This window comes from Amblyomma americanum, chromosome 6 (genome assembly GCF_052857255.1).
Source record: "Amblyomma americanum isolate KBUSLIRL-KWMA chromosome 6, ASM5285725v1, whole genome shotgun sequence".
In the NCBI taxonomy this organism is placed as follows: Eukaryota; Metazoa; Arthropoda; class Arachnida; order Ixodida; family Ixodidae; genus Amblyomma; species Amblyomma americanum.
The window spans coordinates 4,427,209-4,450,156 of NC_135502.1; the positions used below are offsets into that span (position 1 = coordinate 4,427,209).

The 22,948-nt window shown below is 48.8% G+C and overlaps 1 protein-coding gene across 12 annotated transcripts in view; it reads right to left on the reverse strand.

Moving 5' to 3' along the window:
- AMPdeam (AMP deaminase) overlaps nt 1-22,948 on the reverse strand; it is a 123,513-nt gene that overhangs the window by 81,387 nt on the left and 19,178 nt on the right. For 4 of the 12 annotated variants that reach the window (XM_077668321.1, XM_077668317.1, XM_077668320.1 and 1 more), the window contains exon 1: nt 11,039-11,282. The exons of 6 other annotated variants lie outside the window; for them this stretch is intronic. In XM_077668321.1, the coding sequence (XP_077524447.1) occupies nt 11,039-11,084 (46 nt within the window). In that variant the 5' untranslated portion in view covers nt 11,085-11,282. Of the gene's footprint in view, nt 1-11,038; nt 11,340-22,948 lie in introns of those variants that run through there. 2 more of the 12 variants (XM_077668319.1, XM_077668325.1) reach the window with 2 other exon arrangements.

The window sequence follows — 22,948 nt, forward strand, 5'->3', positions numbered from 1 at the left end:
GTCGTAAAGCGGTTGTAGAAATAGCTTGAAAATCTTCCTCCTCCCGCGGACACACGTATGGTTCTTGTTTTAGTTCGTTCAATACGAATAAATCGCATGGAGGAATGAAATGTGTGCGCAGCTGTGGCGACTAACAAAAGAAAACAAAGCCTTCGAGAAATCAAATAAAGGCACAAAATGTGTCCCGCATGAGGAGGAGTGCACATCGGGCTTTTTTCCATGTTTTAGCTCAGTTTTTCTGACCCAGCAGCGCCTTCCTGTTGTGTATCCCTTAACCCTGTCTTTCGCGCTGTTCACCACCGTTAGTCTATACAGTCATGGACAGGCTGACGACGAACGACAAAAGGTGGCGCAGTACAGCCACCAGGACAGGTCAGCTGTAAGAACTTCTCACAAAGATAAGATCAGAATGCATCCATGAAGGCCCCAAATAACTGTCATAAACACTCTTTCTTCCCCACAGCAGCAGCTAAATGGGTTTCGTTGCCTCGGGCCTTTTTACACAGACAGTATGCTCCAGTTTGCTGTCTCGTTACCTACTCAAATAGAAATTCACCCTCGCTTTTGTTTATTCCATTATGTCTTTCATCTCCTATTCCGATTTTCACTGGCCTGAAGACGAACATATTGTTGTAAATATTGGTCTGCAAATATTTTGTACCCGAGTTCTTTATCCGCAGAACAGGAGGACTGTGTTATGATGATTTGTTCGTTTCGAGTTGATCGCATTAAATTTGTGTGAAGTTTACACTTGTCGCTGGATACACTTATTGAAACGTATTCATCTGCATTCATCCTGTACAACGGCCTTACGGCTGACAGTATTAATAAATAAAAATAAACAAACAGGTGCAAGAAAATACGGGTCATTGCTCCACCTTAGTGTATCATTGCTACAAATCGTACGTACCAGAGCACTGTCTCAAAGCACTTTTTTAGTACGTCGTGATTCTGTCGCTCAGTTGCGCAGGGTCAGTCCAATCGAAATGAGACGCAAGTCGGGCTGGCGTTCATCTAGTTGTTGGTTCGTGTGGTTTCTGGTCGTCGTCCCGTCATTTCAGGTCAGCCTGTCCATGGATATATATCATAAACAGCCAACTGGGCGCTTCGGGGCTAGCTTCTAGTTAGCTTCGCGAGCTCTAACAACAACGGCTTGTAGGAAAAGCAGCGCTCGTGGAGAACGCTCTTTCCACATCATCGTCTTACCGGGGCCGACGAGATGTCAAGGGAGAGATGAGAATGACGCATTTATATCGTTGTTTGGACAATAAAATTGAAGCGCATTTTTTTTGGCAAGACGAAGTTCTAGCTGCAGGCTTCGTGCCTTCTCAAACTGCACGCAATGCGAACAACCGCATCGGCATCGCACCTGCGTCTCTGGCGACGAACGTCCTGCGCGCAGGTTTCGGGCTTTCTCCCTTTAATTCGGGGAATAAAAACCGGGTGCAATGTTTAGACTTCCGATTCTGGCACAAATTTAGTTACTGAACAAAAAGTTGCATTTTTTTTATTTTCCTGCACAGATGGCAATGAACGCTTGCTTTATGTGAGGTATACGGAACGCTGTTTGTTGCTCATCACTTTCTAAAGCCATGCAGCATTGATAAGTCCTATCAAGGAACTGTCCACCAAGTTAGGTATCTCGTTTCTTTTCATTCTCATTGGTTACAGCTCTCATCCATGCGAATGCGCAGCCCCTCCGCAGCCTTTTCTGCTCTGAAAAAACAGTCAAAGCGGCCATTTCAAACGCACAGCAGCCTTGGACAACATTTTTCTCTTTCCCTCCTGTTCCCTCTCACAACCTTAGAAGAGGACGTCGTGGGAGCATTTGGTAGCGCTCATATAAATGGTGGTAGCTAGATGCCCGAGGAATATGCCTGTGTTTTGCCCACTCACTTCTAAAACGTACTTTTCGAACTTGTCTTGACAATAATCCACTTTACTGATCACAATTACAAGCGTTAAAAGAAGGCGACAATAATAATTATTCGCGATACCGCTTTACAAGAAGCACATGGCACACACCAGTTTCTGCGTGGTGCCTTCAGCACTGCGCTCTGGGAGATTAAATTTTCTCGAAGGAGCATTTGCGGGTAGAAATGTGGCTAAACCCGCTTATTCAGAAACCTCCTAGGGGAGTTGGAATCAGGTAGGTAAAATCGTGTTTTATCCTGAAACAAAGAACCCTGCTTATAAGGGCAGAGCATCGGGTGGTGTGCAGTGTTCCCCCAGAGGGCAGCCGAATACCGTACCTGTAACGCCAACCAAGCCATCAAGCCAGAGCGCGGCGGACATTTCCGCCCTTGTGCGTCGACGAAAATCGACCTCCACACTTCGAGAACCACTCGCACTTGTGCCCTTAGCGCACGAAAAGAAAAGAAGAACAGGCGCACGTAATACAACAGGACACACCAGTGCCCACGAACAAGACTGACGATGGGGTTTTAAACAGAATGCTGCCTTAGCCTTCACGCGAGAAAGCAGAAAACTTGTCCAGCGAAACGAACGGGCGCAGCGGGACAACTGCGGAAAATACAGAGCTTCGATACGCTTTTCCGCAAAGTACGACCTGACATATATTCTCTCCACACACGAGACAGTCGTGGAATATGCTGCGCTGAACGCGGAAAATTTTTCGCTCTCTGCCTAGCGCCACGGACGAGCCGCGTCCGTACACGCTCTTCTGCAACTTTGACCCCGCGCACTCAAGCAGAGGGTTGACGCTGCCACCAAGGTTCACCTTTAATGCGTGGCAGTGCTGAGCAAAGGTTTCTCCAACCGCTGTGGCGCCACGCAGTCCTGTAATAGCGCGTAACAGCTGTTCTCATCGTCTACCCTATTCGTTCCCGATTCAATGCGAACTGACCGACAAAAAGAAAAACTCCAGACCTGCGCAGCCAAGGGGACGCGGGCCACAGTTTGGTGGGTGTGTCTCAGGTGGCGCGTCGGGGCGCCGTTTTGTTCGTCCCCCGCCGAGCAAGCACTGTCTGAGCGCGAGGCGCGCCGCGCAAAACAGCTGCGAACAACGACCTCCCAAGAGCGGGGCGTCATCGGAAGGGGCACGTGAAGGAGGAGCGCTCGAGACGTCTGGATGGCAGCCAGGGAACGGCCTCAACGACGCACCGCGTCCTGCGAAGCTACAGCGCAGCGGGAAGTTGCACGTTTATTCGCCGGGCCGCGCCCTCGAGTGTCTCTCTTCTCGCGCAAGAGGCGGCCCTCCAGAAATTGCGGGCGCGGTGCCCACCTACACGGCCGTGAAAATCGGGCGACATTTGCCGAGGAGTCCGCAAACGGCGTCGCATTCCCCCCTCGCTAGTCCCTTCGTTAGTCGCGCTGTTTTTCGCACTGTTTCGCTCCAGTCGAACGACAATTAAGCAGCAGTAGAGAGATGCAGACGCGCCTCTTGCGATCTGTTTCGCCACCAGGGCCGAAAAAAAGAAATGAAGTAAGCGAAACAAAACTACAGCAAACAAAATGCCACCGGAAGAAGCTTGGCCTGGGTATGCGAAGAAAAGACGGCGACTCAAACAACGACATGCGCAGCACGAACGGCTTCGAGCGGCCGACCAAAGTGGCGGCTGCTGTCGGTGCTGACGTCTTCATCTTTCTCCATAATCAACGGACACGAAGCGTTCAACGACACGGCACACCCAAACGGTGGTCCTCCACCTAAACGCCAGAGCTGGCGTCGGGAAGTGACCTCGGAAGTCTGCTAGCGAGCAGTACGCCTACAGACGTCCGCAGCAGTGGTCGATGTACCTCTCCTCTACCTCGCACAAGACATATAGGTGCGCACAAGCTGCGCGCGCCTACAAAGAGTGCCAATACAAAACAGCGCGCTGCAGTCGGCCCTGCATTGGGAGAGAATAAGGACTAGCCGGGCAGAATAAAGACAAACAACAGCGCTCTATACCACGCAAATCGTGTGTATAACAATCCGCTAATCATGCAATTTGTCAGACGGGCCATAAGAGCCTGCTGGCTCAACGGAAGCGCTGCGTTGCAAGACACGCACAGACATGCGTAAGGGGTGACCATCTTTTTTCCCAACAAAGGCACTCACTGCGCACATGCCACGCCAGACGACGGCAGGCCAAGCGCGACTCTGTGCCTAGAAACACCCCTACATGAAACATTAGCGAAAGAACGTCACCCGAGAACGGCCTTAGCAAAAGAGGGGTTTAACGCAAGGAAAGGGACAGCCACCAGGTGGAGACCCCCGGTAAATCGTTATTCGCGCCATGCCTTGTATTTATAGACACACGCGCCCTCTATATATAGCAGCGGAAGAACGGCGAGAAAATGCCAGCAAATATATATATATATATATATATATATATATATATATATATATATATATATATATATATATATATATATATATATATATATATATATATATATATATATATATATCGCCGCGTCGTAACGATGGGCCAAGCACGACAGCGGAGAGGGGGAGCGCGCCGATTGCCGGCCCATTGCGTTATCGAAGCGTCGTCGTCCGCCCCAGACCCGTGTGGACGCGAAAGCGCGCGCTGTGCTGCCCCAATGCACGGATGGGGACAGGTATTCCGAACAGGAGGCTGCAGCGTAGCCTCACCAACGCGGCTTCGTCCATCGGCACATTATGCGAGGCACGCATTTGAGTTGTGTTTCCTCTCTGTACTGCGCAGCGCAATGGAAAACAGACGGCCATGTCGACTGTGCCAACAAATGACTTACAACTGATTGTTGTTTTTTTTCTCTCACGCTGCTTCGATTTTAATCTATGACTGTGACGTAAAAACAGCGTTCAGGCCACGTGAGACATGCAAAAACTGCAGTATGGTCGAACATTTCCGCCTGGCGTTTTGCAGCAGTTTAGATATACCGAAGTCGCGCGGCACGGTGAAAGAGAGAGAGAGAGAGAGAGAGAAAGAAAGACAGACAGAAAGAAAGGCTAACAGCTTTCTAACGCGTAATACCCGTCACACGGCATTCCTCTAAGGCCTTTCCAGCAAAGGCACCTTTTTTCACCAAAGGAGCGAAAGGAGCAGCGACGCTGCTACACGGTACGTGTAGCCCAAGAGGAGAAACAGTCGTTGAGGCTTAGCACCTGCTGCTGTGCTCGAGCCGGCTGAAGTCAGTGTTTTAAAATTAAAGTGGGGAATTCTGTTCATTCGTTTAGCTATGGCCGTTTTTTAACTTCAACTGCTTCTTTAAAAGAATTGCAACAGCTGCTCTCATCAGCAGCAGCAGGTTTTGTGTACTGCCTTGGCCACCAGGGGCACTCGGTGTTGCTGCAACACTTTACTGACTTAAAATCAGGGCATAAAATATAAACACCCGTACAAAAAGCAAAGTCAGACACACCTTTCGTATTTTTAAAAGATGTTTTAAAACGCTGTTGGCTGCACCTATTTCTTTTTCATAGCTTTTTGACGTTGGACGACACTGCGATCGCAGGTTCTCGAAGGCCGCACCTTTGGGCTCCAAAGGTCTCGGAGGGGCACCTTCGCCTACAAGTCCCTTAGCGGCAAAGGCGCAACATTTGTGCCCAGCAGCTGCACTCCTTAGGCCTTTGGATATAAGGACCCGATTCTCAGAGGCCTTTGCGGTGCCCGTGTGACAGGGGTGTTATTCACGCGACAGAAATGAGAAGAGACACTCCGTCAGGTACGCCTCGGTTAAGGAGACGGAAAGAGTGGCACCCGAGGAAGAAGGCAGCATTGCCAAAGCCCGCGAGATCCAAGCACTGCCGAGTCGCACTCTGACGACACAAGAGTTACGCAACGCAAACTTTTTCCGGCCGCTATGAGGACGTTCGTCGGACGATTTCGGAACGCGACCTTCGGCTCGGGAACGGAGGTAATCAGTTCTCAAAAGCACGCTGTGGTACGTGTGCACACTGGCACTTTGTTTGCACTCCACACCAGAGTGCGCGAGCTGAAATGAAGCGCGGGAAATGCAAGCAACTTTCACGCACAGACGAAAGAGTTCTCAACGAAGGATCTCACGGACTTAAAACGCGTTATTGCGAATGCGCGTACCACCACAACTGAGACACCTGTTGCCGTTAGCTTGCAAAGCACCCGTCACACTGTGTCGCTGCAGCCGTGAAGAAATAAATGCATCACACCGACTGATGGTAAAACGTGTACAGGGCCATCTCCGCAAGGTGAAGTAGATTTCAACCAGGGAAATACATTTACCTGAACGGCTATGAAGAAAAGCTGCACAGCTTTCTCAGAACCTTCGCACTTGATGGAAATTCCACACTGACCGGATCCATCAGCTTAACAAACTCGCCGCAGTGGCTCGGTAGCTTCGGCATCCTGCTGCTTACGCCAGGAATCCAATGAAGTTCCCCCTTTCCAGGGAACTTTAAGAGCAAACTTTTGCGGAAAAAGGAATCGCCATTGGTTTTTAGAAATTTTAAGAAACGAAATTTACACCCAAAATTGCTGCCTTTTCCCAAATGCTGGAGGGAAGAAGGGCCAGAAATGGGTGTTTCTGGGTGCAATGAAGGGGATAATGATTGGTTTTTTTGGGGGAAAGGAAATGGCGCAGTATCTGTCTCATATATCGTTGGACACCTGAACCGCGCCGTATGGGAAGGGATAAGGGAGGGAGTGAAAGAAGAAAGGAAGAAATAGGTGCCGTAGTGGAGGGCTCCGGATTAATTTCGACCACCTGGGACTCAAGTGGACTCGTCCTCGTACGGGAACAGAGGAGTGTGTTGCGTTAACTCCTGCCAGCCTCTGCACACACAATTAACAACGGAAACAAAAGAGAGCGATGGACGAGCCAGAGAAAAGCACGCAAGCGCCGGCACTCGCAACTGATTTTCGGCACAGGGCTATTGAAATTCGATGAAAATCAGTCTGCGAGCGTCAGCACTTGTGTGTTTTCTAGCTTCTCCTTTGGCTTTTGAGTTCGCTACAAGGGCTCGCTTCCACCACGAGTTGGGGACGCGGAGGGAACGGAACGCAGCAGCTGTTCCAGGCGACATCTACACGCGCCGCACCTCCCGATTTCGAACGTTGGGATCGAAGGCGCGTTGTTTTACGCGGCGGCGTCCTCCCTTGGGCGGGAACGCATCGAGCAGCCCGACCGGCGGTTTCAGACGTTATGAGCACAATCAATTGCGTCCATACAGCGTACGGTGATGAACAAAAGTTTGCGGAATTAGGGTTCGCGGGGGAAAAAAGAAATTATTTCTATACGATCAAGCAAAGGAGGTGAACCAGAAGCATTGAAGCACACGCGGACAAGCGTGCTCCATCTTCTGGAAACCGACCAGCGACACAACATATGAAATAACCGCCCACGACTGTGCACGCACAATACTGCACACGGCGAACTTGAAGCGTTTTTTCCTGGGACTATACGCCACAGCTAGAAGTGATGTCTTTGTTTCAGAAGAATTTAGCGCTCCTCATTCCGCAGCAGTAGCGGTTATTTCTAAAACAAAGTGAGCTTCGCAACATGTCTTTCGACACAGACTTCTAAAAACAGATTTTGGTGGCTCAGTGGTTAGGGCGCTCGACTACTGATCCGGAGTTCCCGGGTTCGAACCCGACCGCGGCGGCTGCGTTTTTATGGAGGAAAAACGCTAAGGCGCCCGTGTGCTGTGCGATGTCAGCGCACGTTAAAGATCCCCAGGTGGTCGAAATTATTCCGGAGCCCTCCACTACGGCACCTCTTCTTTCTTTCTTCTTTCACTCCCTCCTTTATCCTTTCCCTTACGGCGCGGTTCAGGTGTCCAAAGATATATGAGACAGATACTGCGCCATTTCCTTTCCCCAAAAAACCAATTATTATTCAATTATTACACCCATGATGGCCAGCTCTGCTCAGGAGAAACAGCTGAATTCCCAGATTAAATGAAATCTGAAACGTTATTTTCTTTCCCCTCGCATAACATAAGCCCGTCAATTCTGTTGCCATCTGGTGTAAGACAAGGCCACTTCAACGTAATAGCATAAACAAAAAGGACTCCTCTCACTTCTTTCCGTTAAAAACGGCGCACTGTATGAGGTCATTTCGTAGGCTGGCTGCAATGATCAGCGACGAATGATTTGTAGCCCGGCAGCAGAACACTGTAGAGCCACGTGCAATCTTATCCCAGTCACTTCAGAAGAGAACAAAAAATCTGCAATACTGCATCTAAACAGTGTGGGCATGGCACTACGGAGAGACAAAAGGGACTCCTCACTGTGCAGTAGCAAGTAAAGGAAACTTTCTCTGACACCGTAATTGTTGCCTTATGCACAGTGTACCTCTGACACGACTTTCCACAGTCGTGTGGGACACCTGCCAAAGTGTTCAGCTGCTTGAACAACAAGGCAGAATTTCGGTCATCAAAGCTACACAATATAATGTTATTATGTGTTTCTATAGCGTTACAAAAAATGTGCAATCCCACCAGCCCGCGAGTGCTTATTAGACAGGAGCCGACGTCAATTTCCAACCACTGTGACGCTTTGTACAAATTTTCCTGCATGCCTGTAGAAAGTCGCTAGTTGCCACAAGCATATTTATAGGCATTTTATGCGAGCCAACCAGATGCACACATAACATAAGCTGCCGCACTCGAAGAGAGCAAATACTGCTACCACGCGCGAGCACAGACATGAATGAGCGAGGGATGCAACGAACGCAATAAAGAATGCATCACACACTCCGCGCCTTCCAAAAGCGCAACGTATTCACGGAGTCGCAGTGTGGTCATCTCGCGAGGATACTGTACATTGATAAGCGGTCAGAATTCATCTCTCGCACAGTGTCTTTTATATAAATATTTTCTTTCCTCCTTGTGCTTCGCTGCGTACGAAATTAGCGCCATATGTGATCAACACAATGCTGCTGTTCATGTCGCACTAAATGCAAGCTAACTACTGCATGAGCTAACGCTCTTTGCATAAGCTTTTATAAGCTGCATGCCAAATTACAGGTGGGGGGTATCTTTTGCTGCAGCAGTCGCTTCAGCAAATCCCTTCTGTCCGCAGGAAGCGTTGATAACGGCACAGTGGCAGTGATAGTGGAGATAGTGGCCAAGTTGGAGATAGCCATTTTCTCATCATGTGGACGCACGGACGGACGGAGAAAAATCTGCCGACCAAGAGAGGAGAAAGCGTAGTCATTCAATGTATTTCCGCATTAACATCGGCCCCGAAGTTAACTCTGCTGTTGAGAACGCGCGTTTGCCCGTTCAATTTCCGGCATCGCCGCGGTCCGATTTCGATGGGGGCGGAACGAGACAACGGCGGGGCACTGTTATTTCGGTGCATGTGGAAGGACCCCGGCAAGTCGAAATAGTGATTCACAGCTTACGCGCAGCTGTGAAATGCAGAAGAAAAAAAACTGCTTCTTATTTAACGTCCATGAATGCGGAGGGAACAAGCGTCGAAGAGGCCGGTTGATATACACTACGGCAACATAAACACTGGTTACACACACTGAATGAACGTGCCGACTCTCTCTAAGCCACTTGATTTCCGCAATCCACTTCCTCGTGCAGCTTCGGCTGTTCTGATAAACAATGCATGAGAACAGTTCCACATGCGTAACAAGTTCCGTCCACAAGCACTTGCGCATGTGGCATAAAAAAAAACGACCTAACAAAGTATTTTAGAACGCCATAAGCAGCAGCAACTTGAGTGACGACGCAGGCTCCTATCGCCGGCGCGCAGTAAAATGCCACAGCTGGTGTGTTAAAAACACTGAGGGCACTTAAGTCTGCTTACGTGCAGGAATGCAAAGTCATGTGTTTTGAGGATAACTCGTCGCCTCTCTTTGCTCCTCTTTTTTCTCTAGTTTGCACAGTCACTGTTATTAAATCCCCCTTTCAGCTCAATCACACATTTTGGTTTTGCAAATTTGGCGCCAATTGCTGCTTTGCCATCCCGCCTACTATATATCTGTCCAGCCTATTCGGCCGTCCAACGACTTTTCCTTCTAATTAACTAATTACTGTATGTAAAACTTTTTGTTCGATTAATTATCGCTCATCAAACACATTTCAATCCATTTTAAACGTCACTTCTAATCCTTTGCCTATTTTTCCTCTATTTTTGCTGTCCACCATTGTCTTCATGTCCAGTCACTATATCGACGTCCGCGCTATTTCGACGGTTTTTCTACTTTTTTGGCTCTAATTAACTAACTAATCATCCTATCGACACCAAATTTTGTCGCACATTACCCTCACATCATCCTCTATCGATTAAAATGATTCCCTTGATCCTATCTGCTCTGAGAACGACACAACGGCTGCCGACACATTTTGCGGACACGACCTCGCTGACATAGCCAAGTAATGCTTTCGCATTAAAAACAAATGGAGCGTTTCACTCTGGCGCATCGGCCACGTTCAAGCAGCTCACGAGAAAGGCGTTGGACGAGCGAAACAGATCTACAACGCGCGACACACTATTCAGGGCGAAAAAAAAAACAATCAACGAAAGAGAACGACGTGCGCGATATACCCGATTGGTAACGAGCTTGACTCCCGAGCACTGCTAATAAGACTTACATCACTACTCTTCTAATAGGGAAGACCCGTCGACGAACCGACGATTTTTCTTTTATTTCCAATTTTATATGCTCGCCCAATTCACATCGCTCGAGATTGCCTTCCTAAGGAACGTACTGATCAAAAACGACAACGAAACGGTGTATATTGAAGAAAACGCGTAAACTTAAGGGCGGAAACTCAACAAGACTCAACTCAATAACAGACTGAGTGACTGAAAAAAAAAAATTGGCGGTGGTTTAGCTCTGGTTAAACCTGAAGTGACGCGATAGCTACAGCTGGCGCGCCGTGCCGCCGGCAGCTGCTCCGCCCCACGTGACCAACCACGTGACAAACCACCGTGGCGGCGCCGCCACGCTGAAGGCTCGAAATGCTAGCGTGATGTAGCTATCGCTACAAAAATGTATGCCAGGCTATCGACTTGCTCCTGCGTCCTGGTTGCAGGCGGAAAGAATGAAAATGAACAGTAAATAAATGATAATTCGCGAAAAAAAAAAGTCGCGAAAAGGATGCACTAACCGGGGCTGCTGGTGGTCTGCTGCTCTTCTTCGTCTTTGTGAGGCATCGCGGCGGAGATTCGACAAGAGCCGGGCAGACTTATCCGCTGCTCCACGAAGTGCGCAAGCGTACAAACCACCACAACCGGAGAACCGACGACGCGGAGTGACCAGCAGAAAGAGCGTCGCACTGTCAGCGCCCAACGCACGCACGCGGCCAGAGAATCCGATGGAGAACGTCGACCGGCCCGCGTGGAAGCCCCAGCAGAACTGGAGACGGCGAGGGGGTGGCGAAAGCCAGACGCCGATGCGCCGTCGTCGGCCGCCCCGCTTTTCCGGGAGCCAGACGCGACATCGCATCCCGCCCCTCCCTCAGGCAGGCAGCCAACTGCCGCCGTTCCGTTTTCTCTGCGCAGTCACCACTCGCCTTCCGACATTCGCACCCGAAGACCGACCGAGGACCTTATCTTTCTTTTGTTCGCCGTCACAACCTGAGCCATAGAATAGCAGTCTGCACTGAGCTCGACATAACCGACGGGGAACTTCGTCATTCCTCGACCTTCGAGGGGCACACGGCTCCATCTGCCATCTCATAGCAAGGCCAGTATTCTCCGCACCCAAATCCTCCGACTTCATGCGCCACTCGTTTATGCACGGCAGGAATCAGCAGCTGTACACGCACGACTATATCCGCCACATGTGCAGCAAACTCGCCCTCCTTCGTGCAACGAACATATAGAAAAAAAAAAAAAGAAACACATGCGACGTGAGCGCAAGATGGTCGACATTCTCTCTTCACTCCCTCCTTCAGCTGTCCATCGGGTGTGGGACAGTCCTCTGCTCACAAAACGGGCGGTCCGTCAGAACGTGGACACGAGAGACGGAATCAACACAACGGAAGACAAAAAACAAAATAAGGGAAGGAAACCGAAGGAGCAACACTGGTTCTCGATACGCAAAAACGCCGGGGGTATTGCACATCAAACGGCTTTCCGCTAGCGTGCAGGGGCAGGAAATTCCAATTGCCAGCTGCGCAACATTTTGCCAGCACAGTATGCTTCATCAAGCCGTATGCTGGGTGTTTCACCTCAGACGTGCTGCAATTTCTAAATGTAGGCTTTCCGAGTTAGAAGAACCCTTCTTCCGGCAAAACATTGTCAGCGGTGCAGCGCATCATAATACAGCTGAGACGGGCCAACTATAGTACACTGGTCAACTAATACTAAGCAGTCAACTATAACTATTATTGTTAGTCCCCTTATTTCTCCAGAAGCGCACAGCCCACCGTCAGTAATATCCGCATCAGTTTTTAGAATTTCGGAAACGCAGTTACCCTTGGCGCAGTGGCCCAACAAATTTTGGTTATTTCCATATTTCGACGAGTTACGCGCACTGCAAAGGTTGCTTCGCCTGCAAGCTTCTCGAAAGCGCATGCATTTTAGCGCGATGTAGCCAAAATTTGTGGGGCCACAGCACCGAGGGTAACTGTGTTCTCGAGATTCGAAAAGCTGATAAAAACTCCACTACGGCGGCCCTCTTGGGTTGATTTGGGGCGTCAAATTCCATGTGGGTCATTCCACGCCAAACGTAATAGATTTTGCGCTCGACTTCCTCCCATTTTGTCCATAAAAGTTGTGGTTCTTTAATGAACGGTTTACAGTAATTACCCTTAAAAAACTCGGAGGAAAATTTTTTTTCGTTATGTGACAGTCCTTTGAATTTCTCAGGGGAAAATTTTTCAAAAAAAAAAACAAATATTTTACTTTACACTCGAAAAGATTTTAGAGATTGAGGTTTTTTATCGCACAGCAAAGAAATTTTTAGCACGAAGCTTTTGCTTTTTAATTCATTACTTTTCGCCAAGAAAAAGTTTTTGCCATTTTTTTTACATTCTTTCGCGACATTGGTGAGCAACACCACCGCGAATAATTTGCTAGGCCTTATACACCACTGTTTTATTACTTCATGAAGCTTCACGCCCATAACATCTTATTAACCTGAGTAGGCCGTTCGCCTTGTGTTTGGCGCTCTTTGGTCTGAGACGCCCTTGCGCCATTAAAACCCACCGTCATCATCATCATGATTGGTGAGCAAGATCATATATTTCGGCGCTTCTGTATAATATGCGCCATTTTATGAAATGGTTCAAGCGATATTACAACAACATATATTTCATTTTTAAAAAAATTTCGAACTTAGAACAAGTGTGTTGTGCCGCGTTTTCGGAGAGGCTTTCCTAGTGAAAAAAATGACATGTAGCCCAGTTGGTTCCATTGAAACTTCCCTCAGCGATTTTTATCTAGGCCTTTTTTGTTTAAGCGAAAAACAAACGTTTGAAGTTCAGCGCCGCGCGTAGCGCCTCGTACTGCCACTGCACTGTAGAACACGGCCGTGGCGACACGCCGCACTGTGCCATCCATGTGGTCGGCTGGCAGCAGGCAACAGCGGCCGCGTAACTTCCTGCCCAGTTATTTCGCGAGCGAAGTGTGTTATTTCTAGCGCGGTCTCAGAAAAGGAGCTGCCGGCCAGGTGCATGCTGCCAACGCTCGCTTTGCCTCGGACAGACTACTGGAGGCCCTGTCATGAGCCATGCACATCGGTTACCGTCCCAAAGCGACCCAGACTATGAGAATACAGTGGAGGGTTCCGGAATTTCGACCACCTGGGGTTCTTTAACTTGCACTGACATCGCACAGCACACGGGCCTCTAGGCATGCGCCGTGCGACAACGAATGCTTGGGCCTCATGTCAGCGACCTTTCAAGATGACCAACGCGGAATTCAAGCTGCTATCATCGGGTGGCATATCACCGCGCTTCTGCGACAGCGACGTCACGAGACAACGCTTTAAAACCTCCGGATCGCCCTGTGAACTTCAGAGGGCACGGCAGCATTCTTCAGAGCAGCATGGCTAAATTTGCCTGGCTGGTTGTGCAGGTTATACCCGTGCTACACGGGCGCTTCGAATGCCTTCCAACCGAATGTCATTCGGCTCGACTGCCGAACTTACGCTGCTACACGAAATTTTTCGACGGCATTCGGTTCAGATGCCATTCGAGTCGACGGAGCTCCGCGGAGACATTCCAGATAAAGAAAAAGGAATGCGGTCACAGACCATGTCATGAAATTCAAAGACGTTTCGGAACCTCGAGGGCATTCCAGATGTTGGAATGCCCTCGAAACGCGAACACAGCACGAACCGGCCAATAGGCGTTGCCGCCGCCATCGCTTCGCACCGCCCACAGCCGCGCGTCTGCTTTCGGCTCTGTGGCTGCTCATTTTGATACCCGCTGCTCGCTTTTTCCTGCTCTTTGCTTAGAAAATAGCTCGTGTTCTGTCTACGTAAGTGCTTGAAGGTAATAGTACACCAATGAACATTTACCGCATGGATATGAAATTTCTCCAGCAGTGCGCCGATGAGGACGGCTGCACTCATACTGTTGTTTACATCGCTGCGTACGACCAGCTAGCGCTCGTTTTCATGACATAAAACGCATTCCGCGCTTTAGTTCTATTCAATAAGCTCATCTCATGTGTACCGGTTTCACCCGAGCTTGTTAACGCAGTGCGACAATCTGTGGGAGGAAGCGCCGATACGATCGCTCGCCTGAGAAACACTTGACAGCCGGGCTGCTGACATCGCCTACGACCGGCGCTTGTCGCTAATTGTCCCGACTTCCTCCGACACGATCAGTAGTTTATTTTAAACTGCTTTATTCAGAAGTATGATTGGTGAGCATTCGCGGTAATTGAAACGGCATAACTTGTTGTCCACAAAATAGCAACGGCGACGACAGCTCCTGACCGTAGTGCTCGGCGGCCTGGGTCACACCGGCGCTTCCCGTTCATCGTATACGCGCCCTGCGATGTGAGCAATAGTTGATTTGAGGTCACTGTTGTCAAAACTACACTCGTTGATCATTTGCATTCGCAAAAACTTGTGAATTCGCTCTTCACAACCGCCGAATTCACAGACGTAACCCTGCGGACTCACTAGGCCTAGTCGCCGCGGAAGGGAAGGGAGTCGCCATCGACTAAAATTAATTTGGCAAGCGCTTATAGCTGGTGAGTGTTCGAACGCGCACATGTCAAATATACCCGTTAATTTCGCTTGTTAACTATATGGATAAGGTAGAAGGGCGAATATATTCACACCGTCGCCTCATCAGCGTGTTTTCCCTCAGCGGCCGGCCTGCCGAGGACATGAAGGCTGACCGTCCGCCGTTCGGATTCGTCGGTGTCGTTGGCCTCAAAAACTTGTCCCACTACAATCATATATGCTGCTGTTGACCGTGACAGTGTCGTTGTCGCACTAGTGGGACCACCGCCGTCGTCGTCATCGTACACTGAAAACGAGCTGAGGAATTATCAAATGCGTTTGGAAAGCGTCGTGTAGCGAGTCGAGTCCGAATGCCCTTCCAAGTGTCGAATGCCATTCGACTCAGATGTCATTCGAACGTGCCCGTGTAGCACAGGTATTAGTTTCTACAATCCATACTGTTCCATTCGTTCCAGCCATTGCGCAGTTATGATCCTGCCGTGCCCTCACAAGTTTCTTTGCATGATTGTTGACTGCTGGCCAGTTCTCTTGATTCTTGTGTGCGGGGACGTTGAGCCAAATCCAGGTCCCGGACAAAAGGAAACATTGAGCATAATCCTGGAAGAATTTCCAGGAACTGAAAGCAGGTAGCGAGAGTCGCGATGCAACACTTTCTGAGATAAACTCAAAACTATCAAAACTAGACGAGGTTCTGGAATTATGCAAAGCTAACGAAGAAAGGATACGGCAACTTGAGGATACTGTGAAGCATTTGCAAAAAGCCTTGGCAACACAAGGCAAGAAAATGGGATTACGAGGACCGCGCTCGCCGGAACAACGTTATGGTGTTTGGTATAAAAGAAAGCCCCCCCAAAAAACGAGAGCTGATTTAGAAGAAAATGTCCTCCAGAAAGTATGTAAAGATAAACTAGGCGTCTCAGTGAGCACAGTTGAACGGATCCACCGAATTCGCAAACCCCACAAGGATCGACATCGGCCAGTAATTTTCCGCGTGTTTAACTACAACGAAAAGCTTGCAATCTTTCAAAACTGTTCCAAACTAAAAGATTCTGGTGTGTCGGTTTCGCACGATTACTCATACGTCACACAGCAGGAAAGAAAGAAATTGTGGCAGTCCTTGGAAGACAATCGCCGCCCTAATGATAAAGCAAAGCTGGTCCATGAAAAACTGCTGATAAATGGCGACCTTTATGCGTGGGACGATGAAAAGAACTGCAGGGTGCTGTTGCGCAGCACGAAGCAGCCAGAAGAGCCCTGACGCCTTGATAATAACGGGTTGACTGAGCTGAAAGATTTCCGCCTTATTTGTTTGAATGCGCGAAGCGTGTGCAACTAGCAGGAGCGTCTTGAGCATGTTTTACTTTCTTACGAGCCTCATGTGGTGGTTATCTCTGAAACTTGGCTGCAGCCTCGTGTGCTTGACAGTTGCATTTTCCCACCTTCTTATATTGGCTACAGTAAGGATCGCTTATCGAGGGGAGGCGGAGTTGCGATTCTGGTTAAATATGGATTATTATCTTATGCTCTGCCTCCCATCGACAGTGAGCATGAAAGTGTGTTGTGTCAAATTGACTTTTGTGGTAATTCTATTGTTATCGTTGGTGTCTACCGAGCGCCTGGAGTTCACCACGACATTAAGTTGAAACTGTATGACCAGCTAGGTAAATACCGAAGACACAACATGATAATATCAGGTGATTTTAATCTTCCAAATGTCGACTGGGAATCGCTGACTGCTGGCACGCATGAAGTACCAAGTGCCGACACTCTTCAGGACATGCTGTTAGCTTATAATCTTAAGCAGGTGGTTCTACTCCCCACTCGTGTAACTGAATCAACAGCTTCAGTGTTAGACCTAATCCTTTGTCCAAACGGCGTAACAAACTGTACTACTGAAGAGCATGATGGAATCTCGCACCATAAGTTGGTATTTTTTGTTGCTCACTTCCACGTCGATCCCTGAAGATTGCTTCCAAGATCGTAACGGTAAGAAATTTTGCTTTAGCGGATCATCCTAGCATTGTTTCCTATTTAGAAGATTCCCTACAATCATTCGATAGTGGTGATGTTAATACACTTTGGGTAAGGTTTAGGACTCTCTGCCACTTCTGCCAGCACAACTTTGTCCCAGATAGAAAAAAGAAGGTGGATAGGAGAAGTCCTTGGATAACTAGAGAGATAATTCACGTTAAACGCAAGCTGAAACGATATCGGAGACAAAAAAGCGCTGCCATTTCTATCACTAGCAGCCTAAAAGCTACACTGGCGTCACAGATACAAGAAACTAGACAGCGCTACTTTGGTGAGACGCTTGGTCGTTTCCTGACGGAAAATCCCAGTAAATTTTGGCAGTTTCTCTCAAACAAAGGAACTAGAAAACTTGACAGGATAATTGTCTACGACTCTGCCATTACATACAAAAAGGAGATATCCGATGCTTTTAATACTTACTTCCAAAGCGTGTTTACCAAATCTAATACAACGTTTAATGATTGCTGTCTGAACAGTCTCGAAAGAAGTGTTACTATAAGCAGAGAAGGAATAGTAGAACTAACTCTGCGGCAGGACCCCAAGAAATCCCCCAGCCCCGACAATATTCCCACTACCTTTCTTAAAATGTACACTGAAATACTAGCCAAGTTTGTGATAATAATATTTAATAAGTCTCTTGAATCGGAAATAGTACCAGATGAATGGAAAACTTCCCGCGTGGTTCCGGTTTTTAAAAGTGGCAACCGACTGCAAGTTGGTAATTACCGCCCTATTTCACTGATTTCCACATCCTGCAAAGTGCTAGAACACGTACTCACCAAAATAGCTCAACAATTTTTTAGACCAGACGGGAATAATGACAAAAGCGCAACATGGCTTCCGTCGAGGATTCTCCACAAAAACACAGCTAGTGGTCACTGTAGATGAACTTGCCAAAGTGCTCGATTGCGGTGGCTAGGTCGACATGATTTTTTTAATTATTCCAAAGCTTTTAATAGAGTCCCTCATCGTAAACTAGCAACGAAAATGAAATTAATAGGCATTCCGGATCAAATGATCAATTGGGTCACGTCATATTTATCAAAACGAAAGCAGTTTGTCGAAATCGACGGAGCCACCTCTCGATTCTTAGAGGTCTACTCAGGTGTACCTCAGGGATCGGTTTTGGGTCCAGTACTCTTCAATATTTATATAAACTACCTCACAGAAGCTCTCGAACCCTCTGTTTCCGTAAAGCTGTTTGCGAATGATTGCATTATATTTTATATTATCAAATCTGTGTCTGACCAGCTTACTTTGAACGCAAATCTACAATTATTAGCAAAATGGTGTAACGAATGAGAAATGGTTATTCATTTTGACAAAATAGTCTCTCTTTGCATCAGTAAAAAGACTACGCCACTTAATTTTACATACACAACATAAACAGCAATGCCACCAGAGATGTAAAAGAATATAAGTATCTAGGTGTCACAATAACGTCACGGCTCAAATTGACGAAACACATCGATAATATATGTTCCTCCGCCCGCAAAAAGTTAGGACTTTTCAAGTTTCGGATGGGCGGTTGCCCTAATGCCCTAACACTGAAGGCATGTAAGTCGATTGTATCAACGCCGTGCCCTTCCTCCTCCTGATTCGCGTAAACAAAGACGCGCCTAGGTGCCCTTTGACCTCCCGACTCTCGCCCACGGGTGCATCACGTCACCATCGAGGAGAACAATTTGCTCTAAGAGCAACACACCGACGTCCTCAATGCGAAACGGCACATAATTAACGCTTTCCCCCGCAAGTTCACATTTCTGCCTCCTCGCGCTACCGAAGTCCGCATACACAATCCATGTTCATTTTCGGTTTCGTTTGGTTTCGTTTAATTGCCTTAAATACCTCTTTCGGGCTTTAACACAAGACGTGGGCCACATATCATAGGTGAAGATTTCAATTTTTGAATGTGATGAGTAACACTCGTCGCAAACGTCGATGGGCAGGTGATGGCAGGTGGCGGTGGTGTTACTAGTTTGTTTTACTGATATACAAGTACTTACCATTTTTCAGCTGTGCAGCTAACTCCTAACGGAAGCTGTTATCGGGCTGATTGGTTGCGGCTCGTCCTGGTTCGAGAGCACCAAAACGGGACATATCCCGTCATCTTCCTCGCGCGGCGTCTCGTCATGCCGTCTTTAAATCCAGAGAAGCGGCTAACTCCTCACTGAGCGTCCCGCCGCAGTCAGTGGTGACTGCGTAATTTCCCTAGTGCCCGAATAATTTTAATGAATAATTGTAGCATTGTGAAAGCCTGCCCGTAGAACTCAGACGCGTCCGCAGAACTACCCCGGAGCGGAACCCGTCGCAAGAACCCGTACGCGGCATTTATAGCACTGGCTGCATTACACACTCACGAGTTACAAACGACGCCTGTAACATAAAATCCATGACAGTTCTCAGGGAAGGAAAAAGATCTGCGCGGGAATGCGGCCGAAAAAAGGCATATACGCACGAGACATACAGGCAAGCTTGGCTCCTTCATTGCCACCGATGTCCGCACCGTTTTCCATTCGCCAGCACGCATGGTGCTAAAGCTCACGCGAAGCGGCCGCAACAAAAGCAAGCAAAAAGCTGTTCGTGACACAGCATCGCGTGAGCCCCGCCAGCGCTGTAGTTGAGAATTCCTCTTTTGGTGCATAAAGCGTCCTCAAGAAGGAAAACGAGCCATCTATACTATACGTCACTGGTGACGAAGGAAAAGCAGGCGTTGCGTCAACACCGAACCCTGGTCCACGAGACGCCGCGTTATGAGCAAAGCATTGCGTTGTTCGTTAACCTCTTCGGGCGCAGACAGGCAGGCGAGGGGATGAAATCCGGCAGCAGACATCGCGGGCAATTAGCCTACAGGGGCCGAGACACGAAGCGACGGCAGCTGCCCGGCCCAGTCAATGTAGAGACCGGCGCCGAGCGGCAACGAAAAAAAAAAAATCCGTGCCGACTTCTCGTTCGCCTCCGGGTACGGCGACTGTCTGGACACACGCCGGCGGCCGCTCCAAGTACGTGGAAGAGCGCCCCACTCGCGTAATGATAAGGGCGCAAGTTATTTGCACGCAGACGCCGGCGTCTCATCGCGCAAACATGCCGCCTCGAATGCACACCGCATTCAGGCGCGAAGCTGTGCCTGTCGGTGCTTGCCGCGTGCGGTGCACAGTTCCAGCCAGCTAGCCAAAAGGTCGACTTTTATTCGAGGGAGAATAAACTCCCCAGAGCGAAAGCGGCGGTGTACTGCCAAGCACACACCCTATCCACACTTTTGCTTACCGCGCTGTTGACAGCAGCTAGCAATCCGTCACTCTGCGCGGAGAGCATTAGGGCGGCTAATCCACCGACGGCGATCTTTTCAGGCGAGGTGATTCCAACTTGTTCCGCGATGGTTGAATAGAAATTGAAACTCACAGAATGCGCTACTGCAACTCCTGGGGCCCACCGTTAAATACCCGCCGCTAAATGTGGAAGCACTTTCCGTGACGCAAAGACATTGCGTCGTCGCCGAAAAGGGGGGGCGGCTACCGAGACGACGACGGATCAATGCCACGCGAGCGTCTATCACCGCACCCTTGCTTCAAGCGGCTGGCCGCGGGTGGCGTCATCGCGAGCAGCGTGCCAGGTATCCCGCAGAAGCTGTACAGCACACGGCGCGGTTGTTGCGCAGGTGCCAACCCACTGGTGCACACCTGGCTGTCTGCCTCGTTTCTGGCCGCCATCATTCAAATGCCTGTAGACCGGCTTCTTCTTCTCCGGTGTCTTTATATCGATATGAGGAGGAGAAGAAAAAGACGGCCACACGACGTAAATGCGCGAACGGCCGCCGCTACGATACTGACCACAGACCGATTTCTTTTTCATTTCTGTTATTTTTCGTTCTTGGTGTCCTCGTTCCCGTCAGCTTCTTTTAACGTCGCGACATCGGTCATTCTGTATACTTTAGGCTCATGCATAGCTCACTGGAGGTCCTCGTACCGCTGCTGTGGTGGGGCCTGTGCTACCCTGCATGCTCTTGCCAGGCAACCTCTCGTGGCCAATTATTAACTACCACAATCCGGTGGGCAGGGCTTCATTCCTTGGGCTTCACTTTCTCCGCGACATGTCCCCTTTAACGATTAAGCATTGAAATAAAAAATGCTTCTCTCGTCGTCGAGAGCAGCTGCAAGCATGAAGTGCACTGCTAAAAGTATCATTACCTTCGTTCGGTTCTGCCAGGTGACACATCTGCGCCTCAAATTCTGAACCCGCCGCGGTGGCTCAGTAGTTAGAGCGTTCGGCTACTGATCCGGTGTACCCGTGTTCGAACCCGACCGCGGCGGCCGCGTTTCGATGGAGGCGAAGCGCAAAAGTCGCCCGTGTGCTGTGCGATGTCAGTGCACGTTAAAGATCCCCAGGCGGCCGAAATTATTCCGGCGCCTATTTTTCTCCTTCTTCTTTCACTCCCACCAAGAGGTGACAGTTACCGCACCTTTCATTTCCTCATAACAAAGCATTTATTTTTATTTTTGCCGCCGCGGTGGCTGAGTGGTTATGGCGCTCGGCTACTGGCCCGAAAGACACGGGTTCAATCCCGGCCGCGGCGGTCGAATTTCGATGGAGGCGAAATTCTAGAGGCCCGTGTACTGTGCGATGTAAGTGCAGGTTAAAGAACCCCAGGTGGTCGAAATTTCCGGAGCCCTTCACTACGGCGTCTCTCATACCCTGAGTCTCTTTGGGACGTTAAACCCCCATAAACCAAACCAAACCATTTATTTTTTCTTTGGCGAGCATTTATAATTGACACCCAAGTGTCACCATATATACGGCGGAGCAATTGCCGCCAGAGTAATCGCAAGGCTAATGCTACCAACAGCTAACACTAACCTCAACACTTCGCCCACTTCTGTTGAAGTTCGAGCCAGGCAACGTGCATCGTCTCCCTGGCAGCTTTCGCGGCTTCGATGCGAGTGGCATTGTGCATGCGTGCAGATCAATGGGTGGCGTGTTTGTGACGTCGCAGCGCGATGTGCCAAAACCTTCGCCGGATGCCGCGCCGAGGATTTTCGAAGGCCTCCCTACGTCAAGTGCGAAAAAGTGCACAACTCACTCGCCTCGACAGTCTAAGGTTACCAAGCGTCGCCGGGAACCGTCAGCTGATCTCCGGCGCTGCACCGACGATGTGCTCGAGTTCGACGGGCGCAGATGCAACGGAGACTTATAGTATATATGAGCCTTATAGTATATTTCTTACTTTTCGGTTGCTGAGTGAAAGTACAGCTTCAGCCACGGAATTCTACAGCAAACAAGAGAACTGCAGGAAGCTTCAGGGATCCATCGACACTGCTGATTTCACAAGGCGCATGAACAATTTATTTGACTGCCCTTTTTTTTTGGCATAGCTAGACATGTGGCTGGAGATGGAGGTCAACCAACTGTCCAGCAGTTCTTGTTTATCTATCGTATGCTGAGTGTCAACAATTTGATACGGCCTCCGAAAAGAGCGTCAGTCGAATGCGAAGCACCAAAGTTGCTCATCAAGTTCCAAGATATTGACTGCAAGAAAGAGCCTTCTCCAACTCATGTAAGTTACGCATTTTTGTTTCAGGCAAGCTTATATGCAATTTTTCATGGCATATAAGAAACAGCACTGCAAGTTTTGTATTTTTCAGGTCGACACACTGGCTGTGCTCTTCGATGATTATTATTATTATTATTATTATTATTATTATTATTATTATTATTATTATTATTATTATTATTATTATTATTATTATTATTATTGTGACAGACAGACTAGCCTAGTCAACCCGTTGTAATGAGAACTTCACACGACCCTTTGGCATGTACGTACAACACCGAGTACCAAACACGC